This window comes from Geotrypetes seraphini, chromosome 9 (genome assembly GCF_902459505.1).
Source record: "Geotrypetes seraphini chromosome 9, aGeoSer1.1, whole genome shotgun sequence".
Lineage (NCBI taxonomy): Eukaryota > Metazoa > Chordata > Amphibia > Gymnophiona > Dermophiidae > Geotrypetes > Geotrypetes seraphini.
The window spans coordinates 160,898,963-160,924,736 of NC_047092.1; the positions used below are offsets into that span (position 1 = coordinate 160,898,963).

At 46.6% G+C, this 25,774-nt stretch overlaps 1 protein-coding gene across 1 annotated transcript in view; it reads left to right on the forward strand.

Moving 5' to 3' along the window:
• The window catches only part of GMPS (guanine monophosphate synthase), a 96,690-nt gene that overhangs the window by 12,114 nt on the left and 58,802 nt on the right, over positions 1 to 25,774 (forward strand). Inside the window, 6 exon segments of the mRNA XM_033958614.1 lie at positions 2,400 to 2,581; positions 14,113 to 14,227; positions 14,865 to 14,962; positions 16,401 to 16,504; positions 17,542 to 17,558; positions 17,560 to 17,736. Of these exon segments, the coding sequence (XP_033814505.1) occupies positions 2,400 to 2,581; positions 14,113 to 14,227; positions 14,865 to 14,962; positions 16,401 to 16,504; positions 17,542 to 17,558; positions 17,560 to 17,736 (693 nt within the window).

A 25,774-nucleotide genomic window follows, 5' to 3' on the forward strand; every position in this document is an offset into this window, starting at 1 on the left:
AGTCCCTCCTTGAGGGCTGCAATCCAGTCTGGTTTTCAGGATTTCCCCCATGAATATGCATTGAAAGCAGTGCATGCACATAGATCTCATGCATATTCATTGGGGAAATCCTGAAAACCCGACTGGATTGCGGCCCTCAAGGAGGGACTTTGAGGCCCCTGCTCTATACCATCCTTAAAATACTGTACACTACTACTCTCTTATCAGATTGATTTGATTTTATAGTAACATAGTAGATGATGGCAGATAAAGACCCAAATGGTCCATCCAGTCTGCCCAATCTGATTCAATTTAAATTTTTTTAATTTTTTCTTCTTAGCTATTTCTGGGCAAGAATCTAAAGTTTTGTCTGGTATTGTGCTTGGGTACCAACTGCTGAAATCTCCATCAAAACCTACTCCAGCCCATCTACACCCTCCCAGCCATTGAAGCCCTCTCCAGCCCATCCTCCCCCAAACGGCCATATACAGACAGACTGTGCAAGTCTGCCTTAGTTCAATATTTAATATTATTTTCTGATTCTAGATCCATTTTAATATTTTGTGCTGTGGTATTGATGTCTTTTGGGTTTTCCTATTTCCACCAGATTTCTTTGTCTGCAATTTCATTCAGTGCCATACATTCTAACTCTCCACTCTTATTTGTTTTTAGATTTCTGGCATTCATATAAGGACCTTTCAAAATACCAGTTTTATTTGTATTCACAGTCTATCCAGAAGTAGATAGAGTAATTTGGAATCATATTTTTCAGCTCTATATTCAAATACATTTCTGGTACTTCAGCCTTAGACTATTCCGATAGAGAGGTTGCCAAACTTCCCCATTTTACCAATTTGCGGGTACTTCATTCTGGACCATGTACTTCCTAAGAATCAGGAAGTATGTGTGTGAGTAGGGAGAAATACTAAGTAAGTCCCTTTCCCAGACTAGGACTAGTTATGTTGTAACCTAGTTTTCAATGAAGTATTTTGCAAAATACCATTGTGATTACATAAAACCTACCCAGTGGAGATTTTTCACCGATTAAAGGCAGTCTATGTAATCTATCTAATGTTTAAATCAAGCTCTGGAGTCAAGAGACTTAAAGTAAAATAGTGCCAACTCGACTCCAACTTCAAAAGAAAAACTTACAATATAATAATATATGGTAAATGTATCATGTTATCAAGAGGAGGCTCATCACACCAAAAACTAAAGAGAGCACAGGTAATTATCAAAAATTAGAGCAGTTTAAACCAGGCTTGTGGCACCGGTGCAGTAAACCTTTGACTCTGACTCTATTTTTCTACTGTCTGACTCCAACTGATGTTAGACTTTTTAATTTTTTTGCTCTGATCTAAAGTACTAGGTTACAACATAACAGTATAAGTTATATTCACTAGTACTTTAGATCAGAACAAAAAATTTAAAGTCTAACATCAGTTGGAGTCAGACAGTAGAAAAATAGAGTCAGAGTCAAAAGTTTAGTGCACCGGTGCCACAAGCCTGGTTTAAACTGCTCTAATTTTTGATAATTACCTGTGCTCTCTTTAGTTTTTGGTATGATGAGCCTCCTCTTGATTAGTTCATAGATTTATCTGAGGCAAGATGGGAGGAAATAATGGACCAGCTGGGGTGAAAATATAGAAAATGAAGATTCTAGCCAGAAATTTAGGAGCAAGGGGAAAATATTTTATACTTTATCTCTATGTTCAGATTATTGAATCTAAGCACTATTTTTCTATATTATCTTTTATTTAATTCCACCTAGGGACATTGTATTTAATCTTCTTTTTTTTCTCCTCTCTTTTTCAAATGTATTATTTTATTAAAATTAGTACTAATTGTCTTATTTTTTTTAATTTTTTATTTTAACCTAATTTTTAACTAAATGTAAATCGCATTGGATTTTGATTTTGTGATCAAATCAAATATTTTAAATAAACTTGAAACTTGAATACTTTTTTGCTTGGGAGCTCTGAACAGGCTCTGTTCTTGCCTCTGGTTGCTGTTGTGTGGGGCAAAATATTGATAGGGCCATGTCCTCTCTGGCTACTCTGTTCTGCTGCCTTTAGTCCCATTTATCCTTTATAATTTTAATGAAGTCTGAGCATCTAAAAAGTGCAGGCAGGTCCACCATATTAGAGGTGACTGCACATATGCTTCTGTTGTGATCTATAAGCATTTTTATGCTCCTTTATTGTCTAATGCCATATGTAAGAAATTTCTAGCTAACCAGTTCAATTTATTGTATTGACTGCCCATTTCCCACTTATTCTCAGAAAGAAATGTCAGGGTCAAAGTCAGCAGAGAAAATAATTTATCACAGGTGTTTTCCTATAGGATCAGAGTGGGAGAAAAACTTTGATTAGGTTTTTTTATGCATTAATCTTCTGATGAAATATAAATGATGTTCACAGCTGGAGATTGCTGGAGGAGATCTCAAGGAAGTTCAGCAGCACTATGAGGGAGCAGTAGTGATTCTTGATGCTGGAGCGCAGTATGGAAAAGTTATAGATCGACGAGTTCGGGAATTGTTTGTTCAGTCTGAAATCTTCCCTTTGGAAACTCCAGCCTTTGCAATCAAAGAACAAGGATTCAGGTAAGCCAGTCGTTTTTGGTCCTGGAGAGAAATCCACAGATTTCTAGCAGAGCCAAGCTTTCTAATAATTTTCTTAGCTTTTTTTTAAGGCTGAATTTCAAATGAAATTTTTAATTGCTATTAATCATGTGATTAAAAATTTTAATCTTGCGATTAAAAATGGAACATAGCCAACAATCCAGTGCTGGAGGCCACACATTTCCTCTCCCTCTTCCCCACATTAGGCATTGTACCTTTGCTGGTGGGCATGCTGAAGTCCCATCAGTCAAAGAAATCCATTGCCAAAGCTACCTTCTTGTGCTGCCTCAATATCGAGGAAGTCAGAGGGGTGCTTTCAGCCACCATTGCCGGCACTTCCTGAGCATGCTCAGTTCATGCATGGACTGAGCATTTTTGGGATGTACAAGCATCAGTGGCTGGAGGCATGCCACTGACTTCTTTGCTCCTGAGGCAGTATGAGGAAGACAGAGGCAACTCAGGCAGCAGATTTCTGTGGCTGATGGGGCTTTAGCTTCTCCATCAGCCAGTGAACCGGTACTGCAGCTTTAGATGGAGCCCAAGGGGGCCCAGGTCTTCAGGGGGGCTCCCCAATATCTTCATTTCTCTCACCCCCAGGTCTAACTCTCTTTCTCCCTTGCCCCAAATCCAATGCAATCCCCTCACTCCATCGCTCTCTCTCTCTCTCTCTCGTTTCCCTAGTCCTGGGTCCAATATTTTCTCTCTATCCTCCCTCCCACACAGTCCAACATCTTTCCATGTACCCATTGTGGCTTGATAGCCACCCTCGAACTCACCACATCTCGATGACCCTCTCACTGCATCTGGCTTACTCTTAAAACCAGGTCTTCGGTCCTGCAACCAACAGCAGCCCTACTGAAAAATTTCCTGGGGCCTAACCCGGCCCCTTCTGGTGTAACTTCCTGTTTTCAGAAGGAGGTGATTGGGTCAGAGGGAAAGGCCCATTGCAACCACAGGTAGCCTTTCTGTAGGGATGCCACTAGCTACAGGGCCGAAAACCTGTTTTTAAGGGTGAGTCATGGTGGGGTGCAGGGGGGACAGATGCCAAACCATCTGGAGGGGAGGAAGGCAAGCAGGCAGAAAGTAGACCTCGTGTGATTAATTATTAATCACGATTACATTTTTAAAATCACTTCTACTACTATTAATTAATGTAATAATTTTAACATTAACCATAATTAATGTGGAGCCCTACCTTTTTTGTGTTAAATGTATTTCAGATTATTAATTTTTTGCTTACAGCTATTAATGCTTTACAGTGAAAGTGTTTTGCTTCTAAGCTTCTTTGAATGCGGTAATTATGCAGTATGTAGATATTTGGAACAATTTTAGAAAGGCAGCATCAGGTTTTGTTTTGTATTTTTTAAGGGCAATAGTTTGAAAATTGTTGCTGTTTAGTAGCTGTGGTACAGCAGCACAGATCCATATTTGAACCTTTGGTCTGGCCCATTGTGCTGAACAAGGCCCAGAAGAGTTGTGGCAGACTGGCGCAGGCATTGAGGAAGCAGCCCACGGGGCTGGCTGGACGCTGAAAAGATTGCTCCTGCCCTGTACCTCGGCCACGACATTGCAGGAGGCAGCCGGCGGATGTATGATATTTACTGAAGGGGAGGGATGTATAGGTCATCCCCATGTGGTTTTAAAACTCTTAGATAAGCCACGGCTTGTAACAAAGGGGGGGCTTATCTAAGAGTTTTAAAACATGTATAGGCATTTTTTACATCCTATTCACTGGGGCGGCCTATATGCGGGGAAATATGGTATATCTCCCTCTCCATAGCCTCCTTTTATCTCATGGAAGAGAAAGTCAGGCTGTAGCAGCACTGCTCAAAGGGAACTTCAGTGAACTTCCTTAAAGTGATGAGAGAGCTTTTTTTTCTGCAACATATTTCCTGACTTTCCTATGGCTGCCTCTGCCAGTTTCCTCTAGGAAGCCTCTGGTGGAGGAGACCAATGGTCATTAAAAAGGAAGTTCTAGAATAAGTCACAGCGGGAGGCTATAAAGGAACAGGTAATAGGGATAGATGAATAAAGAGCTTTCCAGTGGAGGTAGATTATTAATGGAATTCAAGGAAGCATGAACTAAGCAGGGAAAGTCAGATATCAGCTGAGGTGTATATTAATGCATCAAATAAATTGGGAAGACTAGATAGGTCTTATTTGCTGTTATGTTCTGTGTTTAAGGCTGCTTCAGTGTGCTTCCATGGATCAGTCAGTCTTTGAAGACCATTATATTAGGTTCCTAGCTTGTGCGGTAAAGATATTTTCTTCTTGAAATTTCTTACTGACTTATAGAATGTGAGTTATAGTCTGGTGCATTTAATTTCCTGCATTCTTTGATGAGAAAATGTTCTCATTGAAAATCATATGTTTTGCTGAATATAGTTCACAGAATTTGGCATGGGGACCAGAAGACAGGGACAGCAGCTCCTGTGGCCAGAAGGAAGAAGCCTCAGTGCAGCTGAAAGACAAAGAGGCTTCCAACGTTTGAATTCTCTTCAGTCAATCTCCCAAGTGATCCCTCTGTAAGAGGAAGACGAGAATTGTTGCATATTGAGTTACATCCTCCTTTACTTTTGCAGCCCCCCTCTCCCAGTCAGAAGAGGAGAACGACTTGGCCTGATGTTTGAATGCCCTTCCATTCTCCATGCTGATGTGATCAGTGGGGGAAGGGAGGAAAAGAGGTAGATTACACAGATTGGAGTAAGGGGAAGAGATTATAGCACAGGAATTCCCAAACTGTAGGTCATGATTCTAAAAGATGTTGCAAAATACTCAGTTGTGGTTGGAATATAACTGAACAAGAAAGAATCTTCCCAGTGAGCCTGTGCAATAATAAGAGCCGTATGACCTCCACAGAAGGCAGGGGATGAAGACAGTTTTGGCCAAAATGCTGCAAGAGGGATGTGAGCAGAAGTATTGGTAGCCTCTGGTGGTTGCCTACTTTCTGAGTTGGCAACATTGGGGTCATGGCCTCAGAAAGTTTTATAAGTACTGCTATAGCAGGATCAGGACTATGATAGAGAGTGACAGTGAGCATGCTGTGGGAAGGGAGGGAGAGAACTCAGGTGTTTCTATAATGGGGTAGGGAGAGAATACTATGGAAATGCAGAGTGAAGGAAATAAAGCTGCTGGTGGGAAGCAGCAGAACTAGGAAGCAGAGAGAGATAGAACTGGTGGGCGTCAAGCCTAGAAAGGGAACATAGAAAGCTGAGAGTTGAGCCTGCGGGGGAATGGAGAGAAAGTCTAGGGAGAGGTTCAAGATGAAATTGGCTTGGAGAATATCCAGCCTGAGGAGGGAAATCTGCATTAAAAACTTTAAAAAAGTGCCTATAGGGTATGCAGAATTTTGCAGTATTGTGCACATGAATTAATTTTTTTTTTTTACAGAATTTTCCTAGGAATAAGGTGGGCATGAGAAATTAATCCTAAAAAACTGAATATTGAAACTTTATGGATTCATTCACAGTGAAGGAGAGAGATTTCAGCAGATTAGGACCACCTAGCATCATCTACACCCCTCCCCCGTTCCAGCAGGGGAGAGAACTACAGGAGGAGCAGCGCTGACGGTGCTTGGCACCAACTGCCAGTTTCACTAGTGGCCAGATCGGGAGCCCGTTCCAGCAGGGCACCCGACACCATCTTCACTCCTCCCCCATTCCAGTAGGGGAGAGCCAACAAAGGAGAGCTGCAGTCCGACGCTCAGACCAATGGTCGGTTCGGGAGCCCGTTCCAGCAGGGTACCCGACACCATCTTTACTCCTCCCCCATTCCAAAGGGTCTACCTCTGAGGATCTCGCATCATGTGCGGCAGCGGTGGAGATTACCTTGCCAGAGATGTCGCCTGTTCTTGGAGGAAACGCGGGACCCAGATGACAGTTAAAGAATAGAATGGGAATGGTGGTTGAAGTGAATCGGGGTGGAGATGGAGGTGGGTATGGAGAGGGATAGGGATATGATGTATTCCGGAAAGGCATTTAAGATCTGGTGTTAAATGATCATAATAATTACAAGTCAAAAATCTTGATGCTTTTTTGGAGTGTGTTTCTGTTTCTCTCTATGCTTATTTTTATCTCTATTTTGTTTATTTTAATTATTATTTTAATTCTATCTTTAAATTATTTATTCATTACTTGTTGGAATATTTCATTTCTATCTCTATCTCTACCTCTGTCTTTTTATTTTATTTTTCATACTGTTTCTTCAGGTACTTTAGTTAGATTGTGAGCCTCTGGGACAGTTAAGGAATTTCCAAGTACCTATCTTATTTATTTAGTTTTTATTTATTGTATCTTTAATGCATAATTTTTGTAAACCGCTTAGAAACCTCACGGTTATTAGCAGTATATAAGAATTAAATTAAATTAAAAGCATCTCGTGTCACATTGCTGGTGGTATGTGTGGATTTTGAATAGTGGAGGTCTAACTTTGTTTAGAGAACTCGGTTGTGACCTAACTTCTACATGTTGTATCACAAAGCACTTCTGTCCTGAAAAGTGAAAAGACCAAGAGAGTTTGTTAGAGCCAATGGTTCAAAAAGCATCAAAATGTCACAGGCCTGATTAATTGCAGATTATGCCCCTTCCAGCACAGGGATGATGTGATTGCTTACAAAGAATTAAAAGCATATTTAAAAATTGTCTCCTGATGCTCCACCTTTGTTCTGGAAGCAGTCCTCTTAAATAAAGTATATGGCAGCAGTAAAAATGTATGGTGATGACAAATAGGAGATTTGGAACTTTACCAAATGTTTTAAATTCTTGTACATTTGGGTGTATATGCTTGTGACATTCATTTCCCTGGTGATAAATGCTGATTCTATTGAACCACTTTTTCAGGATGCATATTGCTTGTTGTAGGAAGGTACAGCATAAGAACACAGCAGGATCAGAGGAAGCAAAAGTCCTGTTTAAACAAGTCTAATAAGAGCTTTGTGAAGATTAGGTGGGCATCCGAGTTGCAGCTGCTTCATGTACCTGGGTGGGTAGTTTTAGTTCCAAAGCAGTTATACAGACCTTAGTTGCAGCTTTATAATCATCTATTTTATGCAAATTTGTGCATCCAGCTTTTTTAAAGTAATTTTGTTTTTCCATAGCAAAGCAGCAGATGAATCCAGACTAGTGGGTATAGCTCACATCGACCAGCAGGTGGAGATAGAGAACTGATTAACAGTTGGCCTTAAAGCCTGGTGTTCCTCCTGTTGATTCAGTTTTGCTCTATCTCCCAGCAGGAATGGAGCTTACTCTCTAGCTCCTGGATTCTGGCTGGGGCCGGTTTAGGTGGTGTTCCTGTGGCTTCCTCTGTTGAGACTCGTTCTCTTCAGCAGGACAGGGGTGCTTGGCTGAGCGGTGCCGGCTTTGGGAGCTACACCTGGGCCCTCCCAGGTCCCTTCTCCACCCTCCCCTCCGTTTGTTTGAGCGGGTTCTTTGGCCACTGCAGGAGTTTTGTTTTTTGGTTTCTTCATTCCAGTAAAAAAAAAACAAACAAAAAAAAAAAAACGACTTCCTGCCTGTGCTGAGCCATGCTGTGTTCGAGTGGCTTTCAGTGCAATTACCAGCTGTAACCTGGCTGCAGTTTGAGCGGGGGACCGGTTGGTGAGTAAGTTTGTTGCTTTCTGCCTCATGGTTCAGTAGTCGGTCGTTCGTTTTCGTAGACCGCGGTAGCGGGGGGGCGGAGTCGGCGGTCGGCGGCGTGTCGCTGCGTGTGTGCAAAAAAAAAAAAAAAAAAAGTTTTGAATTCGCCGATTGAAGAGATGGCAGCGGATGCTACTCAGCGGTGCACGCGCTGTGGGAAGCGCAGAGCACTGTCGGGCTTCTGTTCTGCCGGGTGTTTGGATACACCGGCAGAAGACGCTTTCCTGCAGGCTTGTGAGATAGCCATCTCCCGTGTCAGCGAGGCACGGTCTACGTCCCCGGTTCTCGAGGTCGACTCGGGGGGGCTGCAAGGCTCTTCAGCGGCTGAGGGGAGGTCAGCGGCAGTCGGGGAGCCGGGATCGCTAGGGGACGGCGCGGCTGCGCGCCCAAGCATTGATCAGGGCGGTTCAGCGTTACTGGGGGTGAGCTCCTTCTCACCTGAGTTTATTATGTTGTTGCACCGAGCATTTCTGCTACAGGGCTCGCAGCCGGCCCAGTCGGTACCGGTGACCTGTCCGTCCCTCCCTGGGCCTTCTACCTCTACGGGTTTGACCTGTGCTAATGCCGGACCGACTACGGGTCCTGTGTTGTCGCCTGGGCGGTCGCAGGGGGCGAAGAAACGCAGACTCGCGACCGTGGACGCAGAAGGTAATCTTCCCTTATCCCCTTTCTCTCTTCCTGAATCTTTGGAGGAAGGTGAGGTCTTAGATTGGGAAGCTGAGGATCCCCCGGGTAGGGAAGTTGATGATCCTTCCGCTCTCCGGCTGTTTCATAGAGAGGAGCTGGCGTTTGCAGGGTTTGAATATCTCTCAGGAAGATGCTAAAGTGTCAGGTAACCCCCTGATGGCAGGTACACGTAAGCCACCTAAGTCCTTTCCGGTGCATGAAGCCATGCAGGAGCTGATCGCGGCGCAATGGGATACGCCGGAGGCCAGTTTACGAGTGGCAAAGGCCATGCGGCTCCTGTATCCGGTTGACCCGACCGAACTTGACAAGTTTAGGTTACCTAGGGTGGACGCTTTGGTGGCAGCGGTAACTAAAAGGACTACCTTGCCGGTGGAAGGGGGGGTTACGCTAAAGGATGCGCAGGATAGGAAGATTGAATCTTCACTAAAAATGTCCTTTGAAGTAGCTGCAGTTACCTTACAGGCCGCAATTTGCAGCTCGTATGCGGCGCGAGCATGTTTGCAGTGGTCGCAAGGGATGACCGATAATTTAATGGAGTCTGGAGGTTCTGTCCCTTCGGAACTGGCTGATTTGGAGTCAGGCTTGGCTTATTTGGCAGACTCCTTATATGACATTATTCGAGCGTCTGCGAAACAGATGTCTCTTTCAGTGGTATCGCGCAGATCCTTATGGCTCCGGCATTGGGCGGCAGATGCAGCATCCAAGCTGCGGCTAGTGAGACTCCCTTTTAAAGGAGGTTTATTGTTTGGAGAGGACTTAGATAAATTGGTGAAGGATTTTGGGGATACCAAAACACAGCGTTTACCGGAAGATAGGGCTAGGCCCCCGGTGAGGTCCTCATCGTCTAGACCGCGCTTCAGAGATGTTAGGCGATCCAGGTCTGGTAAACCATTCTTCAGAGCTGCATCTGGTTCTTTCTCTGCGTCGAGACCTAGGTTTCAGCAGAGGAGTTCCTTTCGTACGACGAAACCCTCTTCAGGTCAGCCAACGCGTACCCCAGCGAATCGCACTCCGCAATGACGGGGGCTTGGCTCCCTCCGCCTTTCCCTTAGGGGGCCGGCTTTCGGCGTTCCAGGCGGAGTGGGCCACAATCACGTCAGATCAGTGGGTGTTGGACATTGTTCGAGAAGGGTACAAGTTGGAGTTCGCCTCTCCCGTCGTAGATTCTTTCTTGGTGTCCCCGTGCCATGGGGCGGCCAAGGGAGACGCGGTCCGCATGACTCTTCAGGTGCTGCTCGATCTGGGGGCAGTGGTACCGGTGCCCCCGGAAGAGGTAGGCCGCGGGATTTATTCTCTTTACTTCATTGTACCAAAGAAGGGGGGGTCGTTCAGACCGGTGCTGGATCTCAAAGTGGTCAACAGATTTCTCAATGTTCGCCATTTCCGGATGGAGACGGTACGCTCGGTCATTGCAGCTGTACGACCGGGAGAGTTCCTCACGTCCCTAGATCTCAAGGAGGCGTACCTCCATATCCCGATCTGGCCTCCGCATCAGCGGTATCTGAGGTTTGCGATTCTTGGCCAGCATTATCAGTTTCGGGCAATGCCCTTTGGCCTGGCAACGGCTCCCCGCACCTTTTCCAAAGTCATGGTGGTGGTAGCAGCCTTTCTTCGCAAGGAAGGGATTCGGGTACACCCTTACTTAGACGACTGGTTGATCCGCGCCTCGTCCAGACAGGAGAGTTTGTCGGTCACTCAGAGAGTAATCTCTCTCCTTCAGTCATTGGGGTGGATCGTCAACTTTCCCAAGAGTTTTCTGTCCCCGTCGCAGTCTTTGGTGCATCTGGGGGTCAGGTTCGACACTGCTCTGGGGAAAGTATTTCTACCCCGAGACCGGGGAGAGAAATTGCAGGCTCAGATTCGCCTACTTCTGGGGTCGCCCAGACCTCGGGTTTGGGACTATGTGCAGGTTCTGGGCTCCATGGTAGCGACTCTGGAGGTGGTCCCCTGGGCTTGGGGCCACATGAGGCCCTTACAACAGTCGCTTCTCTCTCGCTGGTCCCCAGCTTCTCTGGACTACACTGTGCGTCTCCAATGGAGTCCTCGGGCGGCTCGCAGCATGCAGTGGTGGCTACACGAGTTGCACCTGTGGCGGGGCATGCCGTTGGCCATGCCGGATTGGGTGGTGGTGACAACGGATGCCAGTCTGCGGGGCTGGGGGGCCCAGTGCCTGCAAGCTTCGGTGCAGGGAGTGTGGTCCTTAGTGGAAGCCCAGTGGCCCATCAATTTGCTGGAATTAAAAGCGATCAGGCTGGCGCTGAGGGCTTTTCAGTCCCTGATTCAGGACAGGCTGACCAGGATCTTTTCGGACAGTGTCACGGCGGTCGCATATGTCAATCGTCAGGGGGGCACTCGGAGTCCGCAGTTGGCCGAAGAGGCAAGGAGATTGTTTCGGTGGGCAGAAGGGCATGTTCCGCTTCTGTCGGCGGCATACATTGCAGGTCACGAAAACGTGCAAGCGGACTTCCTCAGCAGAAATCTTCTAGATCCGGGCGAGTGGGAATTGTCTGCTCGAGTGTTCGGCCTGCTAGTCCGTCGTTGGGGGTTGCCAGAGTTGGATCTCATGGCTTCGTCCCGCAATGCGAAGTTGCCTCGCTTCTTCAGCAGACGCAAGGAGAAGGGCTCGGAGGGGGTGGACGCGTTGGCTCTCCCATGGCCTCCAAATTCCCTTCTGTATGTGTTCCCGCCTTGGCCCATGATAGGTCGGGTGTTACAACGCATCTCTCTCTTTCACGGCAGGGTGATCCTGGTAGCTCCGGATTGGCCGCGTCGGCCGTGGTACGCAGATCTAATTCAGCTTTCAGGAGGCGATCGGGTGACGTTCCAGGTAACTCCGGACTTACTAACTCAGGGCCCAATCTGGATGGAAGATCCGGCCCGCTTTGGTCTTACGGCCTGGCTCTTGAGCGGTCAAGGCTAAAGAAGAAGGGCTATTCAGAACAGGTGATTGCCACGCTTCTTAAAGCTAAGAAGATTTCGACTTCGGCCTCCTATGCGAGAGTCTGGAAGATTTTTGATGCATGGTGCGGACGACAGGGAATCGCGCCCTTCCATGCATCTCTGCCGGCTATTCTTGTTTTCTGCAGGAAGGCGTAGAGAAAGGATTAGCCTATAACTCTTTAAAGGTTCAGGTGGCGGCCATTGCCTGTTACAGGGGCCGGGTGGCTGGCGCGTCGCTAGCTTCGCAGCCGGACGTGGTCCGTTTCCTCAAAGGGGTTCACCATATCCGCCCGCCGGTAAGGCAAATTTGTCCTTCCTGGAATCTTAAACTCGTCCTTGGGAGGTTGCAGGGGGCACCTTTTGAGCCCCTGGCAGCGGCCACTTTGAAGGATGTCACGCTGAAAACAGTGTTCTTGGTGGCGATGGCTTCGGCGAGGCGAGTGTCGGAACTTCAGGCGCTTTCTTGCAGAGAACCCTTTTTACGTTTTTCTGAGACGGGGGTGTCGGTGCGGCCGGTGCCGTCCTTCCTGCCTAAGGTTATTTCTGCATTTCATGTGAACCAGAGTGTATTCCTCCCGTCCTTCCGGAAGGAGGATTGTGGTAAACGATTTTTGTCTTTGCGTCTCCTGGATGTACGGCGGATGCTTCTCCATTATTTGGGGGTGACGAATGATTTTCGTCGGTCGGACCATCTCTTTGTGTCGTTCGCGGGTAAACACAAGGGGATGGCGGCGTCTAAAGCGTCCATTGCGCGTTGGGTCAAGGAGACGATTGCTTCGGCTTATGTGTTGACAGGGAAGAAAGTACCGGAGCACCTTCATGCTCATTCCACTCGGGCATTGGCTACGTCTTGGGCGGAGTCCGGGGGGATGTCTTTGGAGGAAATTTGCCGGGCGGCCACTTGGTCATCGGGTAATACCTTTTCGAAGCATTACCGTTTAGACGTAGCGGCCCGTGCGGAGGCCAGTTTTGGCGCGGCAGTGCTGGCGGAAGCGGCATTGGCGTCCCACCCGGTTTGAGTTTGCTTTGCTACATCCCACTAGTCTGGATTCATCTGCTGCTTTGCTATGGAAGGTAAAATTATGGTCTTACCTGTTAATTTTCTTTCCTTTAGAAGCAGCAGATGAATCCAGAGCCCCTCCCCAGGTGCACGGTAGGTGTGTAGGGTGTTTGTTTATTGGTTCAGTTGGGATATGGTTGGTAATTGTATTATTTAGTTTATGAGTGGCGCATTTTCTACTGGAATGAAGTTTTGTGGATGCTCATGCTCCTTTCGGGCTGCTTGGGCAAAATGCATAACTGAATCAACAGGAGGAACACCAGGCTTTAAGGCCAACTGTTAATCAGTTCTCTATCTCCACCTGCTGGTCGATGTGAGCTATACCCACTAGTCTGGATTCATCTGCTGCTTCTAAAGGAAAGAAAATTAACAGGTAAGACCATAATTTTACCTTCTAGTGACCAGGTTCTGCCTTTTTGTAAAAAAAAATTTCAGCTGGGATCAGAGTAACAGAACAATATAGTAGATAATGTAGGTAAAAAAGACCAATCAATTGTCTAGTTCTGTCTGTCCAAATATCTAAGGATATTTCCCATCTATAGAAGTAGTGTGAACTAAGTCAGGAGCAGTTCCTTTTTTTTGGCTTTCTCTTTTGATTTTCTACCATCCTCTGTAAATATACTTAATCCAACACCCTAGACTACCTACTGCATCGTGTTTTACCACCAAGGTTTGTAATAATTTAAGGTTTATAGAGCACATTGGCATGTAGGACAAAAGCAGGCATTTTGTACAACTGCCTCTTGCACATTTTTTCTCCTATTAGCTGTTCTTTTTCATTCTCGCAAGAAATGACTGCAATTGTCCTGAAGGAAGTACAATATCATGCTTTTTATCCTGAAAAGGATAAAATCTGAACTCTGAGGAAAGTGGCCTAGTGGAGAAGTGGCCTAATGGTTAGGGCTGCAGCCTCAGCACCCTGCAGATTCAAGCCCAGCGCTGCTCCCTGTGACTCTGGGCAAGTCACTTAACATTCCATTGCCCCAGGTACGTTAGTCAGGTTGTGAGCTCACCAGGACAGATAGGGAGAAATACTTCAGTGCCTGAATGTAAACCGTTTAGGCTACAAGCGATATATAAATATGAAAAATAAATAAATTTTAGATATTATAACAAGGGCCTTATTGTATGTGCTTAGCTGTTTATAGGGAAGGTTTGTAATATTCTTTTTTATGCATTCTGTTCACTTATAGGGCTATTATAATTTCGGGAGGACCAAATTCAGTGTATGCAGAAGATGCTCCTTGGTTTGACACAGCAATATTTGCCATTGGTAAACCGGTCCTGGGAATATGCTATGGCATGCAGGTGCTATTTATGGATTATTTTGCAAGAAAATGCTTTTCACTTTCATACACTGTAAATGCATAGATTCTCAAGAAAACAATTCTAATGGGATAGTAGGGCACAAAACTGCAGTTGTAAAATTTTGTTTACTTGATATGTAATTCTTTTAAAAGATTTAGGCTCCCTCTTATCAAACCATATCGGCCTTTTTTATTGTCGGCCACTGCAGTAAAAGCTCTGATGCTCATAGAATTCCTATGAATATCGGAGCTTTTAGCGCAGTGGCCGGCGATTAGAAAGCCTTAATGTCATATAGCGATATTGACCTTGTGGGTCAGGTACTTCATGCTAGCAAAATATGAGTGCCTTTTAGGTGTTGTAAGAATATAAGGAACACAAGTTACTATTTCTCATTGGGACTGTACTAGTATCACAATGGACAGTGACCTTACAAGGACCATAGTAAAGCTGATTGCTTTTTTTTGTTTATAGTACTTTACAAGTGGATGGAATAGCATTACAATCAAATTCAACCAGTGCAGTTAAAGTAAAGTCAGTGCAGCATGGTAAAAATGTGTTAGACTGGTGAGAGAAAATTTAAATGTACTCCCCCCCACCCCATTTGCTATATGCAAATTAATTTTTTCTCCTTTGACAGATGATGAATAAAGTATTTGGAGGCACAGTGCACAAGAAGAACGTAAGAGAAGATGGAGTCTTCAGTATAAATATTGATAACTCTTGCTCACTCTTCAGGTATGGCATACCCTCTGTCTCCTTTATAGTGTATGCTGGCTTGTATTGTATGTTGATCTTTATTGGTGTTCACTATATATGCTGCTATGTTTTGATTTACATTATGTATGTTGCTCTGTAACCCATTTGTGGCTTTTTTGGGAGATGGGATAAAAATTCAGTACATAAATAAATATCTTTAATAGGCACCTCCCAGAGAACATGGGGGGTGGGGGGGGTCAGGGTTAGGGGGGTCATGTGTTCAGGGGCGGGATTGGGCATCCCTCCTGCTGGAGGTTGTTTCAGGAGTGGTGGCAGGAGGGATTGGACATACCTCCTGCCAGGGGCTGTTTTGGGGGTTCCGGCAGGAGGAAGTGGGCATCTCTTCTGCCGGGGGACTTCAAGGGGGGGGCTCAGGGATGATGGCAGGAGGGATTGGGCATACCTCCCACCTTGGACAGTGGTGGTGGGAGTTCAGGGGTGGCGGCAGGAGGGAGTGGTCATCCTTTCTGCCAGCCGACTTGCGGTAGGGTTTAGGTGTTCTCTGCTGCGGCTGGTCAGCTGATCGCAGCAGAGTGATTTCCTTGCTGCAATCAGTTTAGTGGCCGCGTCTATTTGAAATGTAGGCCAACATTTCAGTGGCCTACATTTCAGGTGTCTATTGCGGCCCTAGGGCTGCTTAAGTTTGCCCAAGGTCACTTCCGGGCGAAATCACACCCAGCCTTGGGTGAGCTTAAGCATTCCTATGTGCTTCCCTGTATTCGCGACAGATGTGCCTCGTTTTTGTTTTTGGTTTTTAAATGTGCGTCCCGATTGGCTAGTTAGAAAGCGGTAGGATGCCTACTGCTGCCTACAATTGGGATGCCGTTCATAGAATTTGTCCCTAAATGTATTTTCAGTGCAATAGGTGACATTCTAAACCATAGGGTTATTTCCCACTACTCGCATAAGCTGCAGAAGAAATCCATTCCGGGTTTTCCACTCTGCCTCCAGAGTACATCACAGGCTAGTTTAGCTGGCTAGTTAGACAGTGGTAGGATGCCTACCGCTGCCTACAATTGAGATGCTGTTTATAGAATTTGTCCCTAAATGTATATGTATCTCACTTTTCATGTTTTAAAATTCTGTTGCCTTCTCAGTGTTCTGTGCACGGTTTGCCACATTAATTACCAGTGGGAAGTCATGGAAATGCTAACATGTAGCCATGCTTTTTATTCCTCCTTACTGTTAAGCTCTGCAACGGATGCTCTTACCTTTTGACAGGAAAGTGGTTAACACTTGACACTTTATGCAGAACATTTTTGTAATCCGGAGTTCATATTTTGTTTCTTTACAGGTGTTTCATGTTGGTCGTATCCATGCTAGTATGCTGTCTTTCAGAGTAAAGGAAAGCATGCTCAGTTACTACTTTAAATTTCCCTGTTGGATTTTATGGGACTTTATTATCCTTTTTCTTCAGGGGACTAAAGAAGGAGGAGGTTGTGCTGCTCACACATGGAGACAGTGTAGACAAAGTTGCTGATGGGTTCAAGATAGTTGCACAATCTGGGAATATTGTAGCAGGTATGTGGTTGCAGTATGTTTTTCTAAGATACTTAGTGCAAATGCAATGTGGCTTTCGTTTTGTTGTTGTATTCTGACTTGGAGCCCTACCTTTTGTTTGCTGTAGATTTGCTATACTTTTCAGCACAAACCTTAGTTTAAAAATCTGTTACACAATGGAATAAAACTGTATGCAAAGAGGAGACTGAGAATGTCCTATGGTTATTAAGACTTTTAGCAGTACAAGGAATACATCTACTTTTTTGCAGTATTTATTCACATGTTAGCCACCTCAGCTGTGCAAGGCACTTTGCCAGGACCTAAGCCGAGTATGTAGCTTTTATTTTAAGCTTACGTCACTCGGGGTCCAAGCCAGTGTAGGAAGAGCATAGGCACTGCAACATGTGAAGCTGATAACTTGGTTGCACAGATCTGCATGGATCTGCGACTCCCTGACCATATCAAAAAACAAGGAATTTTTTTTTTTTAGTACTCAAGAGATTGTTTATAGTCGGGTTGCTTTTGCTGTCTCCACTGCATGCAACTCTCTGTTATGAATATTCATTGTGGACATCCTGAAAACCTGACTGGCAGACAGATTCAAGTACTTACGTTTCCTTAAGATGGAGAAAGCAATCATGAAGGGAGATACTCTGCACAAAAGTTTGGATTTGACTTAGTGCAAATAAGATACCAAATATATACATGTATATAGATACAGCTCTAGATATATACATTTTCTGTAAGGTTGCCAGTAGCCTCTGCAGTATTCTTTCTTTTCAGTAAAACTTGTGTTGCAAGTGCAGTTCCACCACCACTCGGAGTAAAGCTGAAATGATTTTGTGAAAGGGTTTATGGGCCTGATTTACTCACCTTTATTCTTATAGATAAAGAATGAGAAAAAGGCTTTAGAGGTATAGTGCTGCATACCCTGATCAGTCAGTTCAATATAGGTATTTGGCATGTGATATTGAAATGCTTCTTTAAGTCAATAGCTTCAAAGAAGGGAAAACAAATGTTTCTTTTAAAAATTAACTCCTCTTATTACCTCTTTGAAGGTATTGCAAATGAAGCAAAAAAAACTGTATGGAGTGCAGTTTCATCCTGAAGTTGGCCTGACAGAGAATGGAAAAGCAATGTTGAAGAATTTCCTCTATGACATTGCGGGATGCAGTGGTACATTTACAGTTGAAAACCGAGAAATAGAGTGTATTCGCGAGATCAGAGAGAAAGTGGGCACCTCTAAGGTTTTGGTAAGGTTTTCCTCTTCCATGATTGTCTCACAGTATTGATATAGAAAGGAAGGTGTCAGAACTTTTTCATGTACACAAGATAGTGCCATAGGACTAAAGTGTGTTAACTGTAGCTGAACAATAATTTATTTATTTAGATTTATTTAGATTTAGATTTACATGTAGTGACAGGAAACAAATGTTCAGGGCTGTTTTCATTCCAGAGTGGTTCTAGGCAGCTTTATGGTGGCAAAAAAAAAATTGTGGAACAGAAGATTGGATGTACCGGTTTGTAGTTTAATAAGCGTTCAAATAACTTAAGAACATAAGTACATAAGAACATAAGCAGTGCCTCTGCTGGGTCAGACCAGAGGTCCATCATGCCCAGCAGTCCGCTCACGCGGCGGCCCATCAGGTCCAGGACCTGTATAGTGATCCTCTATTTATACCCTTCTATCCCCTTTTCCTTCAGGAAGTTATCCAATCCCTTCTTGAACCCCAAAACTGTACTCTGTCCCATTACACCCTCTGGAAGCACATTCCAGGTGTCCACCATCCTTTGGGTGAAGAAGAATTTCCTAGCATTGGTTCTGAATCTTTCCCCTCTTAATCTTTCCGAATACCCTCTCGTTCTTGTAGTTTTTGAAAATTTGAAGAATTTGTTCCTCTCTACTTTCTCTATGTCCCTCTCTACGTTCTCTATGCCCTTCTTTGTGTCTTTTTAGATAAGAAAGGTGAGTGAAGCTTTTATTACACTCAGTACATGTAAATGGTTTGTTCCCTGTGTGGATCATTTGGTGTTTTTTTAGTCCTGATCTATCAGTGAAGTTTTTATTACACTCAGTACATGTGTATGGCTTATCTCCCACGTGGATCCTCTGGTGATTTTTTAGATTTGAAAGCTGAGTGAAGCTTTCATTACACTCAGTACATGTAAAAACAATAACAATACACAAAGGGGGTATACAGTCACAAGTGACCCACAGGATAGAACCAAATAATGAATACAATAAAAATGGCCCAACATGGGCCGTGTTTCGGGAAAATAAAAATGCTTTGCTCAGGGGTCTTATGGGGTCCTTGGTGTCTTAATATAAAAACATAAAAAGTACCAGCCTACCAGTCTTGTGAGCTGTGCTGCTTGTCTGTAGCCTTAAGGTAGCATTGGCTTACCAAAAATAGATTTGGACACATGTTTAATAACTTAACGATGGGCATAAGTGGGCATGCCTCAGTGCATCATACAGTGTGCACGACTTATGCTATTCTATAAGTTGTGCTTGTTGCTAGGTTAAATGCCTATGTTAACAGTTTCCCCATGCAGTTGCGCGTAGATAATGACATGGGGACAAACTTGCCCCCTTCCCCGAGAACTCTGATCCCATACGCACAAGCCTCGAATTATGATTTTTATATTGAAACCATTTTATTAAAGTATTTAAAAAAACAATATTCTGTACAATTGTCATTTTATAAATCACAAATAATATAGAACAAGGATCAACAAAACCTCTGTCTCCCCTCCCCCTCCCCTCCTCTCCACTGTCGAGAAAACTGAACAAGCCAAATTACTACAGAATGCTAAATAGTAAAATCATGCTAACAAAATACTTCAATGATTTAATGGTAAGAAATGGGACTAGATACCAAAATTTTTTCCATAGAGTAATAGTTGATTAAATGCAAAAGCCTCAGTCCCACCACTCCACCGCTGTTAGGATTCTGAACGCGGGAAGAAATTACGTGGTGGCTTTCATCATTGGCTCTTGTGCATTTACCTTTAAAAGCTTACATTTGGAGTCGGATGACAGTAGCCACCTCGGGAGACCCTTGATAAAGCGCAACGGCGCGAAACATGTCGGGTCAGGCTCCCAGATGTTGGCAGAGATAAGTGCACATTATACAGTGGTGCCTCACACAACGAACTTAATTCGTTCCAGGAGCAAGTTTGTTATGCGAAAAGTTCGTTATGTGAAACGCGTTTTCCCATAACAATACATGTTAAAAAAAATAATTCGTTCTGTAGCATAAAATATGCTAAGATGACATAAAAAAAGATAAATTTTTGGTTATTATTTTTATTTAGATACATCTAAAAACATAATTGTTTTTTAAAACAACACACATTTTTTAAATTTAAAGACAGACTAAGTAGAGTCTAATTTTACAGTGAGAGGGCAGAGTCTCAGCGGCAAAAACTGGGACTTAACTGTTCATTTTTTTTTTTTTTTCTACCGTGTTTCCCCGATGATAAGGCAGGGCCATCAAATAAGACAGCCCCCCCTTTTTAGAAAAAAATGTAAAATAAGGCACCCCCCCGCAAATAAGCCACCCACCGATACCTGCGCTTACCCGAATCGGGTGGTACGGTGGGTGACTCCGTGTGGTCCCTGGCACCCTCGACACGATCGGGGCAAGAGGGAGCTCAAGCCCTCTTGCCCCCCCGACTCCCCGACACGATCGGGGCAAGAGGGAGCGCAAGCCCTCTTGCCCCCCCGACTCCCCGACACGATCGGGGCAAAAGGGAGCTCAAGCCCTCTTGCCCCCCCGACTCCCCGACACGATCGGGGCAAAAGGGAGCCCAAGCCCTCTTGCCCCGCCGATTCCCCAACTCCCCGACAATATCGGGCCAGGAGGGAGCCCAAATCCTCCTGGCCACGGCGACCCCCTAACCCCACCCTGCACTACATTACGGGCAGGAGGGATCCCAGGCCCTCCTGCCCTCGACGCAAACCCCCCCTCCCCCCAACGACCGCCCCCCCCAAGAACCTCCGACCGCCCCCCCAGCCGACCCGCGACCCCCCTGGCCGACCCCCACGACACCCCCAACCCCCTTCCCCGTACCTTTCTGTAGTTGGCCGGACAGACGGGAGCCAAACCCGCCTGTCCGGCAGGCAGCCATCGACGGAATGAGGCCGGATTGGCCCATCCGTCCCAAAGCTCCGCCTACTGGTGGGGCCTAAGGCGCCTGGGCCAATCAGAATAGGCCCGGGAGCCTTAGGTCCCTCCTGGGGGCAGGGCCTGAGGCACATGGTCGGGTTGGGCCCATGTGCCTCAGGCCCCGCCCCCAGGAGGGACCTAAGGCTCCCGGGCCTATTCTGATTGGCCCAGGCGCCTTAGGCCCCACCAGTAGGCGGAGCTTTGGGACGGATGGGCCAATCCGGCCTCATTCCGTCGTTGGCTGCCTGCCGGACAGGCGGGTTTGGCTCCCGTCTGTCCGGCCAACTACAGAAAGGTACGGGGAAGGGGGTTGGGGGTGTCGTGGGGGTCGGCCAGGGGGGTCGCGGGTCGGCTGGGGGGGCGGTCGGAGGTTCTTGGGGGGGGCGGTCGTTGGGGGGAGGGGGGGTTTGCGTCGAGGGCAGGAGGGCCTGGGATCCCTCCTGCCCGTAATGTAGTGCAGGGTGGGGTTAGGGGGTCGCCGTGGCCAGGAGGACTTGGGCTCCCTCCTGGCCCGATATTGTGTGGGGAGTTGGGGAATCGGCGGGGCAAGAGGGCTTGGGCTCCTTTTTGCCCCGATCGTGTCGGGGAGTCGGGGGGGCAAGAGGGAACCAGGCGGAGAGAGGGCAGTTAAGCGCAGTGCCTGCGCGGAAGGATGCAGCTCGGGCGACTTCGTTGTGTGAAACGAAGTTCGTTGTACGGATCAAGACATAAAGTTCGTTGTGCGCAGCGTTCGCTGTGCGAGGCGTCCGTTATGCGAGGCACCACTGTATATGATAAAATAGCTGAAGAAAAATAGAAAATGAATATTTAAATATATATAAAAAACAAGAGATATTAGTATTGGACTATTGGTAAATGCACAAGAGCCAATGATGAAAGTAATTTCTTCCCGCAGCTCAGAATCCTAACAGCGGTGGAGTGGTGGGACTGTGGCTTTTGCATTTAATCAACTATTACTCTATGGAAAAAATTTTGGTATCTAGTCCCATTTCTTACCATTAAATCATTGCAGTATATGGACGGATATTAAGGTTGGAATAACACAACTAACATAGCCATTATTCAAGAACAAAATACTTCAGCCATGTATGGCAGGAATAGTGTTACGGGAGTGCAAATAGAGCAACTGCCCCTGCTCACATGCCCACCATCTCCCCTCTTCCTATTCTAGCCCTAAGCCAGCTAGAAGCTAAAGAAGCATAACCTGGTAGTGGCCTTTGTGGTATCCAGTTATGTCTAACACCAGCTCTGGCAGGATACACTTTTCAAATCTGATATATTCTAATCACAAAATAGAAAATACAATTATTTTCTACCTTTTGTTGTCTGGTCATTTTATTCTTCAAATTATATTGGTATCAGTCTCTGGTTTCTGTTTCCTTCTGTCTTAACTAACTCGCCATCCATCTTCCATCTCTGTGTATGCTTTTTCCTCATATTCAGCATCTCCCTTCTCTGTCTCCTATACTTCCCTTTTTAGTATTTCCCTATGCCCATCTCTCAGCCTTCATCATTTGTGTCCCTATCCCCTCCCCCGTGTCCAGTGTCACTCTTCTGTCTCCCTATGCCCCCCTTAAGTCCAGCATCTCTCTTCTGCGTTCCTATTATCACTCATGTCTAGCCATCTTCCCTTTGTGTCCATATACCCTCCCATGTTGGCATTGCCCCACTGACTGTCTAAATACCACCCCCAGGTAGCATTCCCTTTTGTGTTCCTGTCCCTATTTTTCCATCCACACCCACCATCTCTTCTCTTTTCGTATTTCTTCCTGTGTCAAGCTTCTCCCCTCTCTTATTCCCTTACACCAATGCGTCTCTCATCCTCTTTCCTCCTTCCTTCTCTCTCTTCCTCCGCTGTGTTAAATATTTCACTCCCTTTTACTTTATTCCATTGGTTCAGCATCTTTCCCTTCCCTTCTCTCGCCACCTCTTGCAGGTCCAGCGCCTCTCTCCTTCCCTCAGCACTCCTCCCACGGATTGAACACTTCTCTCCCTTCCCTCCACACCAGCTCCCCCCCATTGATCCAGCATCTCTATCTCTTCCCTTTAGCACCAGACCCCCCCCACTTGGGTCCAGCACCTCTCCTCCCCCCAGCCCCCTGACTATATCCAGCACTGCCCTTCACTTCAGCTCCAGTTCCCAAGCTAGCCAAACAACACTTCCCCACCCCACCCCAGGTGTCCTTTCAGCTCTGGAACCATGCAGTCAGCCAGCACCCCCCCCCCCCCACACACACACACAGGTAATAGCAGCAGAATCCTCCCACCCCTGTGATTATAGCAGCCCCCTCCTGTAGGTACAGCAGAAGTGGCATCCCCCACCGTGGGTTAGCTTTTCCTCCCCAGCTCCCCAGGCGCCTATTTTACCTGAAGGAGCCAGCCATGTCACAATGAAGAATCTTCAGGGGCCTGCTCCAAGGCCTTCCTTATTCCGAGTCCCTCTTTGATGTAACTTCTGATTACATCAAGGAGGGACATGGCAGGAGGAAGGGCTTGGAGCAGGCCCCTGAAGATTCTTCATTGTGGAGTGGCTAGCTCCTTCAGGTAACATAGGCACCTGGGGAGCTTGGAAGAAGATGCCAAGTCTGATCCAGGCACAATTTTTTTTTTTTTACAGCAGAAGCAAGGTTTTTTTTTACCACTCCCACGGAGCGGTAAAAGGCCTTGCTCACATTCCTGCTGTAAACCGATAGCAATTTTCCCATTCCTGCAGATTTAAAAAAAAAATTATCCCTGCAGATTTACCATGGTTTACTGCAGGAAACTATCCCCATGTCATTCTCTAGTTGTACACTAAGGGATGTAAACACACATTTTAAAGAATAACATAGTGCTTAAGTACGTAACTGCCAATTATCCCAGGACAAGCAGGCAGGTATTCTCACTAGTGGGTGATGTCATCCGACAGAGCCCCGATACGGACATCTTGAAAGCATGTCTTGCTTGAAGAAACTTAGAAGTTTTGAGATGCCCGCACCGCGCATGCGCCAGTGCCTTCCCGCCCGATGTACCGGGCGTGTCTCCTCAGTTCTTTTCTTTCCGCGGAGCTGAGAAGTTATCTTCAATCTGCGCTGACTGAATTTCAGTTTTTCTTTGCCTTCTTTACCCGCGTTTTGGTTTATTTCTTTGAAAATTCACTTTACTTTACTTTATTTAAAAAAAAAAAAAAAAAAAGTTCAAAATTATTTCTTCCGGCAGTTCGGCCGGCCCGGCCTCGTGGCTGCGGCCTACCTCTTTCGACATTGCAGCGTCGATTTTCCGGCCTATGTCACGGCCAATCACCGGTTTTAAAAAGTGCAGCAAGTGCCAGCGTGCGATTTCGTTGACGGACCCGCATCGACGCTGCCTCCAGTGTCTTGGTCCGGACCACGTTCCGAAATCGTGCAGGCCTTGTTCCACGCTAACTGCGCGCTCGTTCAAGCGGCGTTGCTTACTTTGGGAGTCGATGTTCAAGATGGAGACTGCCAAGGATCTATCTGCTTCTACATCTGCTGAGGTTTCGCCGGTCCGCTCGAAACCTGCATCGACGACTTCCGCATCCAGCATCGTGAAGCCAGCATCGTTTACACCGGCTGCGGCTTCCAGTTCCGCTGCGGCGCCTGCCTCTGTCTCTTCGGTTCAGGTACCGCCTTCCACTGTCCCTCCCGTGGTCATCAAGGTGCCCAAAGCTACTAAGCAGAAGCACTTGGCCGCGAAGGAGCGCGAAGACCGTGCAGGAGGACCCCCTTTCGGTGCGGATCCCTCCATATCGGCTTCGCTTCGATCCCTGCTGGAAGCTCAGTTTGTCGAGCTTATGCAAACTATGGGACCCCGGCTTATCGCCAACATTCAGGGTGAAGTCCGAGCACCGGTCCCTGAGGGCGGTCCGCCCCCTCCCCCTCCCCCTCGCCGTTCGATCTCGCTGCTCGACGAGGGGGATCGGCGGAGGGCGGCGGATGCCTCCAGGAGGGCTTCCCTTCCTGATATGCCACCTTTAGAGCCCATTACTCCTCCACGGCATCAGGGCGCTGGGACGGTCCCTGATATTCGGAGTCCTGGGCATACTGCATCGCAGGAAGAGTTCTTCCGCACTCCATACCAGACTTGGGTGGCGCTGCGTGAGTCCGCGTCCTTGCCACCTCTGCGATCCACCGCTTCGAGCCCCATCCATTCCTTAGAGGCTTCGGGGGATCGTGCGATGCACAGAAGTTCTCGCTCCCCATCCCGGCACCGGGAGGGGCATCGTTCTCGTCATTCATCTCGACACTCCTCACGTCATTCGGAAGTGTCCCCACAGAAAAAGATGCAACGTTTGGGATACTCATCGTCCGATGTTTCCCAACCGGAGGGACCAGAGTATGAGGAACCATCTACCTCTTATTCTCCATGCCGGTCTCAGCTCTCCCTAGACCCGGAGGCTTCCACTTCGTCTAGTCCGTCTCGGCGGCCGGCCTTGGCGGACCAATTGTCTTTCTCATCTTTTCTCCGACAGATGGCGGATGACTTAGATGTGACTTTGGATACTGGATCTAAATATTCTAAAGAGTATTTGGATACGATGCATTTGCCTCACCCTCCGGCGGAGACTCTTCGGCTTCCTTTGCATAAATTGCTGGACCAGACTTTCATGCGCTGTTTTGAGACGCCGTATTCTATCCCTGCGGTTCCCAGTAAGCTGGATGCTCGATACCGCATCGTTCACCACAAGGGGTTTGAGGGAGCTCAACTTTCTCATCAGTCTCTTCTGGTCGAGTCTTCTCTCAAGCGTTCTCACCCTTCCCAGGTCTACGCTTCTGTGCCTCCGGGCAGGGAGGGGAGAACGATGGACAAGTTTGGCAGACGAGTTTACCAAAATTCGATGATGGCGACTCGAGTGCTCAATTACAATTTTTTCTTCTCTTCCTATTTGGATTTCTTCTTGCCGGTCCTCCGCAAGTTCGTCCCTTTCATCGATGCTGAAGCTCGTTTCCAGTTTGAGGAGGTGGTGGCAACCCTGTCCCAGTTGCGGCTGCAGCTGATGCAATCCTCCTACGATGCCTTCGAGCTCTCGGCACGTGCTGCGGCCTGCTCAGTCGCCATGCGTCGCCTGGCCTGGCTTCGCACTATTGATATGGATCCGAACCTCCAAGACAGATTGGCT